Source organism: Myotis yumanensis, unplaced genomic scaffold (assembly GCF_028538775.1).
Source record: "Myotis yumanensis isolate MYYU_CA2020_CCGP unplaced genomic scaffold, mMyoYum1.0.hap1 SCAF_10, whole genome shotgun sequence".
In the NCBI taxonomy this organism is placed as follows: Eukaryota; Metazoa; Chordata; class Mammalia; order Chiroptera; family Vespertilionidae; genus Myotis; species Myotis yumanensis.
The window spans coordinates 47,939,256-47,954,177 of NW_027223761.1; the positions used below are offsets into that span (position 1 = coordinate 47,939,256).

At 46.4% G+C, this 14,922-nt stretch overlaps 1 protein-coding gene across 1 annotated transcript in view; it reads right to left on the minus strand.

The window, feature by feature from the left end:
* Positions 1–14,922, minus strand: part of TENM4 (teneurin transmembrane protein 4) — a 743,366-nt gene that overhangs the window by 134,797 nt on the left and 593,647 nt on the right. The window contains 2 exon segments of the mRNA XM_070425699.1: positions 5,976–6,176; positions 13,736–13,930. Of these exon segments, the coding sequence (XP_070281800.1) occupies positions 5,976–6,176; positions 13,736–13,930 (396 nt within the window).

Here is a 14,922-nt window from a genome sequence, read left to right on the forward strand (position 1 = left end):
TCTGGCCCTTTAAATACAGTTCCTCATGTTGTGACCCAACCATAAAATTACTTTTGTTGCTACTTCATAACTGTAATGTTGCTACTGTTATGAATCGTAACTTAAATATCTGATATGCAGGATGGTCTTAGGTGACCCCTATGAAAGAGTCGTTCAACTGCCAAAAGGGTCGCGACCCACAGGTTGAGAACCGCTGATCTAGAGTTGGTGACCAGTGTTGGTAGTGGAGAGTCTCAGGAACCACAAAGAAACCGAGCTTCTGAGAGAGAAACCAAGGTGTTCAAGGTCACATAGACTCAAATGACGGTCAGAGTCTGGATTTGAGGACAGAGGCTACTTCACTATATTAACTGCCCTCAAACATAAAATGTGTTAGAGTCTAAGGACTGTTTGGCTAATTTAGATTTAGTCCTGCATTCTAAAAATATATACTAATACTTTATTGAGTGCTTATTGAATGCCAGCCATGGTGCTAGGCATTTCATTGATGCATATTAAAGCTAATTTGGAAAACAACAATGCAAGGCAGGTGTCATTAGCCCTATTCTCTGGATAAGCTGAGTCTGGAAAAGAAAGAGTCTGGCTTGGTCTCTCTCCAAATACCACGCACATGCTGCCTCCAACCCTGTACCACCGAATCTCTCAAACATCTCCACCTGTTATTCCATGAAACTCGATTGCAGTGAAATGATAAGAATCACAACCCATCAGCTTGAGCATTTTAGAGGCAGATTCTTTGCCATGTACTGCGTCTATGAGCTGGACCAAAAGGAATAAAATGTAGTGAGAGGGTCTCTCAAATGAAAGTCATTTATGGAAGTCAAGATTGCAGAGGGCCCGCAGAGTAGTGGAAACAAGGAATGAATTCACGTGGTGAGGACAGAGGCTTCTGAGGAGGGAGAGCCAATGGAGGGCAGATGGCAAGTCTAAGGGATCACGAGTGAAATGCTGTACTGGAAAATGCCACCGAGCCTGAAGTCTTCTTTGGAAGTCATTCGGGTGTGACAAAAAGGTAGGCTTTTCCAATTTTAAAGACAATCCTGAAGAGGTTAAATTCCTTTCCTTTTCAGAAGTAGCTCCAAGCCAAGAGGATGAAAAGCTAACAAAAATACTCGGGGAAGGGAGGGGCTGTCAGTGCTCCTGCGCATGCCCACCCTATGCAAAAGCTACGAAGCATCCAGGCGAGGTTGCAATACATTGTTCCGTTTTCCACAGAGCTGAGGAGGGTCCTTGGAGCCAGATCTGCCCCTTACTGATGGGGTGGGGGTGGGAGAAATGCTGGCAAGGAATTTAACTTTCTGAGCTTCAAGTTCCTCAGCTGGAAAATGGAACACTTACCTCATAGGGTTCTGATGAACCTTAACTAAGGTGACGATTGTCAAGCACTTAGTTCAGTACCTGGGAAATGGCAAGCACTAAGAAACTGGTGGCTCTTTAGCCAATGTTCCATCCTGTGGATGGTCAGGGAGAAAGACAAGATGACTGACAAGGAAACCTCTTTGGATGGGAAGGGGGCCTGAGGTGAGAGCTGAGAACTTGGAAACAATGGGCCTGGATTTAATTAAAACTCTGACACTGATTAGCTGCATTACTTTCAAGTCATTTCCCTCCCCAACTGTTTCCCATTGATAAAACAATAGCAGTAGCATCGCCTCCATCATCATCATCACTATGATCACCTCCACGATCATCACCACCATCATCACCACCACCACCATCATCACCCTCGAAGGACTGAGGAAGCGAAGTCCCCTGGGCCCAGAGTTGAGGACAAAGGTGTGCTGAGGGTAGGGGATGGGCCGTGTAACCTGTGCTCTTTTGGGACAGGGATCTGCTCAAACAGTTATCTTGTGTGTTTGTCAGGAAGGAAGACACACAATGAAGCTGGATTTAAGGAAGGATTTCTGACATGAGACTGGAAGCTACGTTGCTGGCAATCCAGAGGTCTGAGTAAGCACTTGTATAAAACCTGACTTCACTGTTTCCACAGACCTAACCAAAGTGCCGGGGACCTTAGCTCACATTTCATTACAGGCTGGTTGCTGAGTCCAGGGCATGTTGACTTAAGCTGCTTCCATGAAATCCTGTTCTCCATGCCAAACAGCAAGACACTCCTCTCAGGGAAGAGCTCCCTCCCTTCCTCGGAGGGCTGGACGGTGGGGGCCCATTCCTGCCAAGCCCACAGCCCACAGTCACTGCCGACGGTGCAAGAAGCACTCTGACGGTGTCTGCTGGGCTGCAGCCCCTGGTGGGAGGGCCCTGTACCAGCTCTGCTGTGCCAGGAGCAGATAACACAAATAACACAACTAAAGTGGCCCCTTGCTGGTGTCTGAGTTGTGCCAGACACTGTGCTAACCACTTCGCCTGTACTTTCTCACTGAATTCTCACAGAAGCCCATGGTGGTTTTACCTAGGAGGAAACTGAGGGTCCGGAGGTGGAGCAACTTGCTGAGCCATTCACATAGTGGGGAGCAGGTCTTCTGAAACAAAGCCTGGTGCCTAACTCCCTGAATGTGAGGAGTCCCTTGGCTGTGATCCCTGAAACTCAATGATGAGTTTCACTTCCCTGGAGTAAGAGTGCCCTTGGGAGGGAGGTGTGGGGAAGACAGAAAGTGCAGTGTTCCACGTGTGGACATCCCTCATATAATTTAATGATCACATAGCCCTCTGAGGTGGGCACTGATATTAACTATTTTTCAGGTAAGGAAGCCAAGAGAAGTCTAGTACCTGGCCAAGGTCACACAGGTAGCACGTGGCAGAACCAGAGTGAGCCCAGGCAGGTACTGCCTACACAGCAGGGGATCCGGAGAGACAGCCACCATCCAAGTGCTTTCACTGGCCTTTGGACTGGCTTCAGGAGGGGTGGTGACAGCTGAGGAGAAACAGAGGCCTGTGGGGAGGCAGCACAGAGTGCTGGGTAGCAGGCCAGCTGAGGCCGCAAGCTGGACTTGGGCTCCCAGCATGGCGTGACATGCTGTGTACCAGGACCAGCGTTGCTTAGGCACATTGCTGCAACTCCCAGAGCCTCAGTGTGATGCTGCCTCACGGGGCTGGTGCTGCTATGGGGGGAAGGGGGGATATCTGTGTGTGTGTGCTGTGCGCGTATGTGAATGTGTGAAATATCTGTTAAATTTTTTTTATATAAAATATGTTTTTATTGATTTCTGAGAGGAAGGGAGAGGGAGAGAGGGATAGAAACATCAATGATGAGAAAGAATCACTGATCAGATGTCCTCCTGCACGCCCCCTACTGGGGATCGAGCCCGCAACCCAAGCATGTGCCCTGACCAGGAATCAAACCATGACCTCCTGGTTAATAGGTCAACATTTAAGCACTGAGCCACACTGTCTGGGCTGAAAAATCTTTATATGCTGTGAGGCACTTGACAACATAAATTGGTATTACTATTTCAAGGGGAGACTAATTCTGAAGCCATCTTTCAAATTCCTGGCCTTGTGGCAGTCATGACACTGTTTCAGTCAGTTATAGGTTAGAGATTTAAAAACTACAATCGATATTCCTGAAAGGCATATCTCATCTTGCCTCTATCAAATGTCTTCGTTAATATCCAGGGCTCTCAGCAATGGGTATTTCAATCATAATCATAACAATAGCTAACATTTAATGAGCCCATATCATGGGCTAAGTAGCACACTAAGTGCTTTTTTTAACATTATCTTAAATAATTCTTTAAATAATAATTCTCCAAAAAATAACTCTTCAAGGTAAGTACTATTATTATCTCCATTTAACAGCTTAGAGAGGTGAAGTGACTTGCCCGAAGTTATAACTAGTACGTAGCAGGGCCAGTGTTTCAGCCCAGGTCTGTTGGACTCAGGGACCCTTTGCAACACATGGCGCTTCTTTGCCTTCACACGTGAAGCCACACATGTGCTTGGTACCAGTTGTGGGGAGTGGGGTGCACAGAATTGAGAAAGATGAGCTCTCACAGTTCTATTCAAAGCCCCTTCCATTGGTTCTGTTGTCTCCTTTTACAGGGCCAACTAAAGGATGCTTAGGATCTTACCCAAAATTATACCTGCCTCCAAGGGAGGCTGTGGAGGCTCATCAGGGATTAACAATGCACGGATAGTTAAATATGCATCACAAACTAGCTTGGTGAACAATACAACCCAGTGTAGCTTTAAGAGAACCATTTGAAATATTGCTATAAACAGAATTATTCCTAAGGCCCTGCACATCTGTCTTTGTAATCATGTCTTTACACAAGCCTTGCAAACGAGGATAAAAGTCCTATTTAGACTGTGTATGGAGCATCAATCCTCCCGTCAGCAGGAAAGGTAAGTCAAAGTATCCCAAAGGCACAAATGCTGCTTGGATCTCATTGTTGCCAAAGGTCTTACCTTCCTGACCACAACCAGGACTGTTAATACACAACATAATGAGCTGACTTGAGCTTCACTTAGTTTAAACAGTGTGATGTGGTGGGGAAAGTGATTCAGGGTAAACACACTTAGCTAGAGATGCTATCACTTTTTAGCTGTGTGTCACTGGGTAAGATTACTTAAAATTTTCTGGGCCTTATCCGTTGATTTCTCTTCATTTGTTTGTTTTCTGTCTCTGCTCCCCTCTTGTTAGCATGTAAGCTCACAAAGGTAGAAATGTTCTTACCTCTTTATCCCTTCTGATAAGAGTACCTAGCACACAGTAGGTGCTCAATGAGTATGCAAAGAGTACAGTATTATGTAAATTGGTAAAAGCGGGATGATGATTCCATTCTCACAGGTTGTGTGTGTGTGTGTGTGTGTGTGTGTGTATTTAAGTAGCGGACACTACTTAAGGATCACTAAAGGTGAACATTCTATCTATCTATCTATCTATCTATCTATCTATCTATCTATCTATCTATCTATCTAAAAGCCTAAGTGACCAGCCTACTGGCCAGTAGCTATAACGCGTACTGACCACCAGGGGGCAGACGCTCAATGCAGGAGCAGAAACCACAGACATGGAAACATGGAACAGACTAATGAATCTCAGAGGGAAGAGGGGAGGGAGAAGGGTAGGGATCGGGCCAAAACGGGCTCTCTGACATCCCCCAAGGGGTCTTGGATTGCAAGAGGGCACAGGCTAGGCTGAGGGACCCCACCAGTGCACAAATCTGTGCATCGGGCCTCTATTATACCTATACTGTACTAGGCTAGGGGATCCACATCTGTTCTCAGTTAATCCTCATCTTGAGAGGGTCTATAAATCAACAAATGCTTACAAACAGAGGGTGCCAATATAATAATTCTTTGAACTCTGTATGTATAAATCCTATGTTGAACCAAATACCACAATTAAGAACACATTCCATCATGTGTTCATTTGTTCCTTCGTTCGTTCATTCATTCATTCATGCATGCATGCATTCATTCATTACCATTTGCTAGGTACTGCTGTGGGCCAGGCCTATGCTAAGTCCTAAGGATGGAGAGGTGAATAAGACATGTTTATTAGCTTCATGGAACTTACAGTCTTGCAGAGGATCTGGCCAGAAAGGCAGGTGGGGGTCAGGTCACAGAGAGCCTTAAAGACGACACTGAGCTTGGACTTCCCTCTGAGGAGTGAGTGAAACCAAAGCTCCATCCTGGCAGATCTCACCTAGGCACACTGTTCTCTTGGCCTGGCCTCTAGAGATGACCACCATAAAGTCAGAGATGAGATTTCTCTGAAATATCTGTTATTATAATTAACTGGTTAGGGGTGATGTTTTGACTCTCAAGGCCACCACTATGAAAGGAATGATGTGAAGATACGGTTTTTCAGTCCTCTGCCCATCTAAGAGTAGAGGGTGAAGACAAGTTCAAGAAAAGAAGAAAAACATCAGAGACTTGGGCACGCACTGCTATGTGTCTGAGAGCAGGGTCAGGGGCAGATCAGGACGAAACGGTGAACATGGCACAGTGGACACATCTTCCCTCTGTCCACGCCCTGCCCTTCTCTCCCCCCACCCAACACACACATTTACCGATAGAACAGTCGTGTCCAGTCCAGCTTGGGTCACAGCTGCAAAGTCCGGTGTCTGGGAGGAAGGTTCCATGGCCCGAACACTGGTCCAAGCACGTGGCCCGGGGTGACTCACAGTTGGTGCCTCCCCATCCCACAGAGCAGTGGCACTCGCCTCTCACGCAGACGCCCCGGCCAGAACATGTGGGGTCCATGCAGTCCACTGTGACACAAAGGAAAGAGAACACAGGTAAGTATCTGACCAGCAAAGGTGAGAAGCTCCTCTAAGCAAAGTACCTCGTAGTGAAGTAAAGGGGCTTCCCACACTCTGGTAGTGAGAAGGCTAAAAGGCTAATTCCAATGTAACCCTGATGTTTGGGGGGCTAGCAATCTGAATCTGTGCAGTAACCTAATGTACATTCTTGATAACCTATAATTAAGTTACTGCCCCTTTCCTCCACAATCTGGTTTGGCAAGACCTGTTGCCTAAATGCTCACATTTTACAGAGGCCATAAACCATGAATCCCTGAGTGGGTTATCAGTGCTGGCGCCAGGCCAGGCCCTTAGATATGATCTCAAGACCCCCATCCCAACCCACCGGGCTTTTTGCAAAGCCCAAGAAATGTCCAGAAGTCCCCATCCATATTTGGGGGACAAAGAAACCAAAAGGGGATAAAAGAAGGGCTTCCACCCTATTGGTTTGCTCAGACTCTGGAGGCGACTCCTCTGAGACTGCTGGCGTAATAAAGCTGTGTAACTCCATTTCTCTAAGTGTCGCTTGGGTTTCTTGGGTCTTCTACAACAGTAGAAGGACACAGATTTCCTGTGCAGAGGCCACGTGGTATGGAGGAGAGCAGTACCTAGCAAATGGTAAACCTGGCTTCTCAACTCTACCTGCTGATGGACTGTTTACCTCTCTGAGTCTTGGTTCCCTTACCTGTAAAATGTGGATACACATTCCTACCTTGTGGCCTCCTTATAAGAGGTCATGAGGAAGCCCTATGCTGCAGAGAAAAAATTTTAACATTTGACCTCTGAGGTTCTAAATTCAAGGGTCACAGGACAAAATATACTGGTTCAATGACCACGGTCAAGACATATACCTGCTCTGAGCTTCCATCTATAAAGCAGGTATGATAGAATTACCTTTCTCTCAGGTTGCTATGAGGACCAAAGACACTGAGGATTTGAAAGGACTATATAAACTGTATAAATTGTAAGTTGTTGGAAATCGGTAGCTGTTTTTCAGTTCTATCAGGACATTCAGTAGCAAACTGTGGTCAGAGCTCATTTATAACTCAGACATGCTTTTACTTTAGTTATCAATTAAATTTTATAACCCAGTATATTTGACTTTTGCACAAAAGACTGGGAAACCCAGCGTGGGTATATTAGCGTCTCAGACACAAACGAACAGACTTTACAGATGGCAACACTCTGGGAACAGGCTGTTTATTCTGAGGGCCAGCTTATTAAAAAAAGCTCTTTTACTATTTAGGTTTTTAAAGGAGTTCAGCTTCATGACTTAAATGATGACTAAGAAGACCAGAGGTCAGGAGCAGCCACTGCTAAAAACATAATAATGCTAACACAGCAGCAATGATAACAATTAAGTTTAATTTAGTTCCTCTCCTGTGCTATATTTTTCTTTTATACCTTTTATATATATTATTTCATTTAACCCTAACAACAACTCTTCGAGGTAAATACCATTATTAGCCTCATTTTACAGATTGGGAAACTGAGGCACAGAGAGGTTAAAATAAGTTGCCCAAGATCACACAGTGGTAACTCAAATTTGAATCACTCCTGGCTGGTATAGATGACTTGTTGTTTCCTTTATCATCTGACTGGTTCAAAAATACATTCATCACATACACAGATTTAAATACATAAAATGGTTAAAACATAGGAAAATGAAACAAGGAAAGAAATAGGGCAACGTGTAGAAATAATAAAGCCAAATGAAGGCAAAGAATCTCCTCTCTGGCAGTCTCAGGACACCATTTAATAACGGTTCGGGCATGACCTGCTGGAGTGCCTGGTAATTAAAAGGAATAAAAATAATAATAGTGATACATTTTCATGACTGGCCCCAGGATCTCAGGATCTCAGAAGGATTATTCCAGCCCATTAGGCTACTATGGTAATTCCCTAGATCCAGAGAGTTTTCCAATCTGTCAGGAAATGAGTCAGCGATTCCTGTCCCAGGACCTATAAAGGTATTTCCGGTTCCCTGAACACCTGACCCCAGCTTTGGGCTCGAGCTGTCTCTGAGGGGCCCTCGAGGTTGGATCTATAAATCTGCACTGTGAGCCAGCAAGCAGAGAGGGCGCCAAGTTTAGCGAGAGGCCCTTGGCGGCACAGTCCTGCTCTGGCTCAGACACAGTACCTGTGAGGGACCCAGGAACCAGCGGAGCGAATTCCACACTCTCCGAAGATGGTTCAGGCCGGGAAAGATCAGACGGGACTGTGAGAGGCTACCTCCAGGCCATTCATCATCAATTAATCCTGGCTTCTGAAGGTCAACTTGGTAGAGTGAGTGTGGAACTCCAGGGAAGTTCTGAAGAGGGAAGGCGGCTCCAGGAAACCTGACTAAATGGCTGAGATTCCTGCCTGGAGAACACTGTCCCTGCTCATCCGAAACTTGGGGCCATTATCTGAGCCATCGTGATGCTCTGCCATGGAGATCCTACCTAGACTGTGGGCTGCCCTCCCTTTCTGGGGCCATTGGGGTGAGAGAGACCCTAGGACGGGATTCAGGTGACCTCTTCCCATCACACTGGGGTGGTTTCCCGCATGATATTTATTTTGCAGGAAACTGTGTGACATGGGAAGATGGGCTGCTGGAGGGCCCGGGAGAACTTGGCAGGGAGGCGGCTGAACTTCGTGTAGACAGTCTCACTTAGTTTCTCCTTAGAAGAGGTGCCAAACAGTTGTATTTTTCTTCTGCAGAGCTTGCCATTTAAGCCAAAATTTCTGGAAGAAGCTCAGCCCATTGATGAAATGATGCGGCCTGCGTGGCCAGGCTGTAAGCACAACTGTTGCCCCAAATGTTCCACGCTTCAGTGACCACACAAGCTATTAGACGCTCTTCAGGACCCAAAATACAGTCTCACTTTTCACTGCAAAAGGCCCAAGTTATTCTCTTCTGCCCCTCCTCCAACCCCTCCAAGCGCCCTGTTGGCGTGGTTCAGGCTTTAAAAAAATATAGGCCAATAAACTTCAGAAGAAGGAAGCCAGAGAGGGGGGAAAAGTAAGCTTGTTAGCTGATGTTTTATAAACACAGTGAAACCCCTTAGAACAGAGTTGAGGGAGGAGGGGAGGCAGGAGGGGGGAGGGCAAAGGCCCCCAGAAACCCCATTATAAACACAGGACTATTCAATGATGTTTCACCAGAGAAATAGAAATAATAAAAGGAATCAGTCCCAGATGGCCCTCCTCAGAAAAGAAAGCAGGAGTAAAAACATTTCTTTTCAAATAGATAATGTAAATCAAAGAGCTACACAGCTCCTTTTCTTCTCTTTGTAAGTACCCTTGTGCTGGGGCACTGTTCAGGGGGTGGTGGAGCTCGACCATCCCCCTCGTCGGCCCACACAACGTGGCGGGGTGGGGGTGGACAGCCCCACAGCTCCAAGAGGAATCTCCTCTTTGTTTTTCTTTCCTTCTCTGGGTCTTCACCTCAAGTGACTAAACTGAAAAGGAACAGCAGCTGAAGATCACCATTGTCAGGAAGAGAAAGCCAAGTTCCTTTGTGCAAGGGGCTGGCACACCTCCTCTCTCAGACAGCCCACAGCAACCTGGTCAACGTGAATAGGCTGGAATCAGGACCTGCAGTCACACTTGTGGTCCGCAGACAGCCTGTCTCAGAGAGGCGATGCTTTTCAGACACTAATTCCTTCCTGTTCCCCACTCTTTAAAAATGGGCCCATTATAGTCTCCCTCTCCCTCTCTCCCTCTCTCTCTTTTTTTTGGAGAGAAAATGATGCCTTAAGAGGGGAATACCTGTTAAATCCCAAATTTAGTTCTTCTTAGAGCTCCTTCCACCCCATGGAGAAGGTGCTGGGGCCCTAGATAGTGGACAGTGGGAGGTAATGACTATTAGCGTCATCCATCAATTTCCAAGGCAAAGTCCATCCATTTCAAAAGACCTTGGATGAAATGAGTGTAGGAGAACAGGAACTGTGCTTCAGTTGTCCCCAGAATAAACTAATAATATAAGAGCTAACATTTATAGAGCATTTACTAAGTGTCAGACACTGAGCTTTACATGGATCATTTAATTCACTCCTCCTAACAGCCCTCTGAGGAAGGCATTCCCATTTTATAGACGAGGGAGCCGAGGCTAGTTAATGGCAGAGCTGGGACTCAAGCCTACATCTGATTCCCGAGTATGGGCTCTTAAAGCTACTCTAGACTGCTTGTGAGGAGGACTCCTCCTTTCGTGTGGAATTTCCATGCAGCCAAGAGGAAAGAGCACTGACCGGAATTGAAGAGGCCTGGGTAGAATCCCGACCCAGCTATCGGTTAGTTAGCTATATGACCATGGTGATGCCAATGCTCTTCCCTGGGCCTCCTTTCTTCATTTGTGAAATACATATATGTACTTACCTCACCTTGTTAGATTTCCTGGGAAAGAACTGATGCCATGGTTACATCAGCAGTTCACTTTCTAGCCTTGATTCATACAGGCATATAAGGGTGTCCCATAGACATGTATATAAACTTTGAATGATTATAAAGTCAGTATTTATTAACATACCATTCATCTTCAAAATTAAGTGAGTTATCAGCTGTTAAAGGGTGTACACAGATGGAGAAACCAAGATGGCGGCATAGGTAAACACCTGAAATTGCTGCCTCACACAACCACTTCAAAAATACAACTAAAAGACAAAACGGACATCATCCAGAACCACAGGAAGGCTGGCTGAGTGGAAATTCTACAACTAGAAGGAAAGAGAAAAGCACACTGAGACTCAGAGGAGGTGCGGTGTAGAAGTAAAGTGCAGAGGTACAGAGGCGCACGCGGAAAGGGCTGGTAACTGAGGATGTGGTTGTCTTTTTCAATCGGGAGGGAGTCACAAGCTCCTGACTGCTCTGAACTCCAGTTCTGGGCGAGTCTCTGGGGACCTAGACTCATATGGGGAGAAACTGGATTGCCTGGCATCGGGCGGAACTCGAGGGCGGCTTTCTCTCAGAGGTGCAAAGCGATTACCATGGGACACTGAGACCCAGGGCCTCTCAGGGCAGGGCTGAGGATCAGCCATAGCTGTTTGCTCCGCCCTATTGATTCCCTGAGACCCCGCCCCACCCAAGCTGTGCGCAGAGGCTTTTACATATGAATGGCCTGGCCCTTTGCAATCTAAAACTACCCAACAAACTACAGCTGGGTCAGAGAGACCCAGAACATCCAAAAGAAGGCCCAAGGCCCCACAGCAGTTTGCAATGCTTCACAGCTGGGCCTCATCTGGGCACCTCCAAACCCCAAACAAAGAAGAGGAATCTGCAGATCTCTCCGTAGCTCCTGCTGGGTAGCCTCAGGCAGAGGCTAAATTAGCACCTCCTTAGAGATCTCAGAGCCAGTGTACCCAGTGGTCAGAATGGTACCATCCAGATTACAATTCCTCAGATCCATAAGGGACACACTCAGGGGGCAGACTCAGTGAGCACCAAAGCCCCACTGAAGCAAGACTTGCCCCATAAGGGTGTCTGCAGCAGAGAAATTCTCCCACCATAGACACAGCTGATTCTCACAGCCAATTGGCCTGGTGGTCAATTCCTCCCAGTGATACCTACAACAATCAAGACTTAACTAAAACAAGACTGTGCACAAAGCCCACAAAGGGGTGCATCAAGAGTGTCCATCTCAGGTAATTGGGGAGGCTGAGCCACTGGGCCCTATAGTACACCTAGCACAGAAAGCCACTCTATCAACACAGGGAAGCAGCCAAAATGCGGAGACAAAGAAACAGGTCACAAATGACAGAAATGGAGGAAAGCAAACTACTGGATATAGAGTTCAAAACCACAGTTATAAAGTTTTTCAAGAATTTTCTAGAAACCGCCGATAAATTTAGTGAGACCCTCAATAAATCTAGTGAGACCCTCGAGGATATGAAAAAGGACCAACTAGAAATTAAGCATACACAGACTGAAATAAAGAATATTATATAGAGATCCAGCAGCAGACTAGAGGATCGCAAGAATCAAGTCAAAGATTTGAAATATGAAGAAGCAAAAAACACCCAACCAGAAAAACAAAAAGAAAAAAGAATCCAAAAATATGAAGATAGTCTAAGGAGCCTCCGGGACAACTTTAAGCATAAACATCCAAATTATGGGGGTGCCAGAAGAAGAGAGAGAGCAAGATATTGAAAACATATTTGAAGAAATAATGACAGAAAACTTCCCCTACCTGGTGAAAGAAATAGACTTACAAGTCCAGGAAGTGCAGAGAACCCCAAACAAAAGGAATCCAAAGAGGACAACACCAAGACACATCATAATTAAAATGCCAAGAGCAAAAGACAAAGAGAGAATCTTAAAAGCAGAAAGAGAAGAACAGTTAGTTACTTACAAGGGAGTACCCATAAGATTGTCAGCTGATTTCTCAATAGAAACTATGCAGGCCAGAAGGGAGTGGCAAGAAATATTCAAAGTGATGAATAGCAAGAACCTACAACCAAGATTACTTTACCCAGAAAAGCTATCATTCAGAATTGAAGGTCAGATAAAGAGCTTCACAGATAAGAAAAAGCAAAAGGAGTTCATCACCACCAAACCAGTATTATATGAAATGCTGAAAGGTATCCTTTAAGAAGAGGAAGAAGAAGAAAAAGGTAAAGATAAAAATTATTAACAACAAATACATATCTATCAACAGTGAATCTAAAAATCAAGTGAATAAATAATCTGATGAACAGAATAAACTGGTGAATATAATAGAATCAGGGGCATAGAATGGGAGTGGACTGACAATTCTCGGGGGAAAGGAGTGTGGGGAGTGCGGGAAGAGACTGGGAAAAAAATCGTACACCTATGGATGAGGACAGTGGGGGGGGTGGGTAAGGGCAGAGGGTGGGGTTGGAACCGGGTGGAGGGGAGCTATGGGGGGGAAAAAAGAGAAACAACTGTAATAATCTGAACAATAAAGATTTAATTAAAAAAATAAAGTGTGTACACATTTTGGGGTGACACCCTGTATTTACTTTATGAAGGAGAGAGACATGCCTTTGAGCACCTGAGAGCTACATGTATGAACACACACACACACACACACAAGTGTGATAATGGAAGGCAGAGTTTGGAGGTCTAAATACACTCATACTTCAGAAATGGGGAGTGAATGAGCTAAAAGGGGAGTGGAAAGAACTTGGGCTATCGAGACAGAGAGATTGGGCTCAAATCCAGCCCTGCCATTGGCTAGCTATGTGACCTCAGGCAAGCCATTTGACTCTCAGAGTCTCCATGTTCTCTACTATAAAATGAAGATGATTTCCCCTCCCTACTAGGGTTTGCAGTTAAATAATGCAAGGCATCCAGCACAGAGCCTTGGGTACAGTAAGTACTTGGTGCAACACTTCTGTGCCCTTCACTGAGTAGTATTGCATTTGTCTGTCCTCTTCTTTAGGTTCATTACTATTGCTGATGGGCTCCTGGCTCAGGGTGGGGGTCACAGGGTGGCTCAGGTGGCTTCCTCTGCTGCCGGGATGTCCTCTTGGCCCCGTGTGCTACCCTCTAAGTTGAGGAAGGTGCTGGGCTGCCTGCACGCGTCTTACCTTCCTCGCAGTTCTCGCCCTTGTAGCCGGGGTTGCAGATGCAGGTGCCCATGATGCAGGTGCCATGGTTGCTGCAGGCCACATCGATACACTGGTTGGTGGGCACGTCACACTCGGCGCCCTTCCAGCCGCTGTGGCACAGACACCGGCCCTTCATGTACTGGCCGTTCCCACTACAGAGCACAGGGCAGGAGGCTGGGGAGACAGCACGGGAAGCCTGGTGTGAACCAAAGCCCAGCATCCCCCACCAGCCTTTGTCCCTTTCTCCCCTCCGCCTGCTGGCTTGACCAAGAGCCTCCAGTGCTTTGCCACAATTCTCACGTGTGCCCATCTGTCTGCTTCTCTGGTTTTATTTAATTCCCGATTAAACACATCTGGAGCTGTAGGTGAAGGTGTGCAGTGCACGGCCTGGTGACGCTGGTGCCCAGTGAACCCTGCTCCCTCCCACCCCCCAATATTACTGGGGCAGTGTGGTGGTTGCCAGGACCCCAGTGAGTTCCTGGGGCTCCCTGGGAAAGACAGCTGGGCCTCCTGCCTGCCCCTATCCCTCCTTCAACGCTGTCCTAATAGCGCTCCATTTTGCTTCCCCACCCTCATCTGCAGCACACTTACTGTTGTCTTTAACCCAGCTTTCTTTCCGTTTTCCTTGCTTTTCAGGCCTCCACTCAAACCCATAAACCATGGCCCCATAAGAGAGTAGCTGAGCCCAACTTAGCTCTTGAAAGTATTATCTTTGCATTCTGCCTCTTAGCATTTTGTGAACATCTGTACAAAGAACACTATATAAAAATAAATTATATTTCAGTGTGCTGTAAGTACCCACCAGCCTTAGTGAGCTTCACTAAGAGGCTGTTTTATACAGGGCTCTTCACTCTAAGTGCATACAGGATGAGATGGTAATTCTCATTAGAAGGGATGACTCATCCCTTCTCTCTCGCACTGCTGTCCCCGCCCCCACCTGGCAGCTTTTCTTTAGAAAGCGCTTGGCAGGGAATCACTGTGCTTCCTGGGGGCTGCAGGCTTTGCTGCCTCAAACTGAGTCTATTTCACCTTAGAAAGAATAAGTAGAATCCCCAAAGCAGTGCCACCTCACCGTGTTTTCGGCCTGGGGAGCCATCTCTGGCTTCCACCAATGAGCAATGACTCAGGCATCAGGTCTCAGTTCCAGAAGCACCTCACCTGGGAGC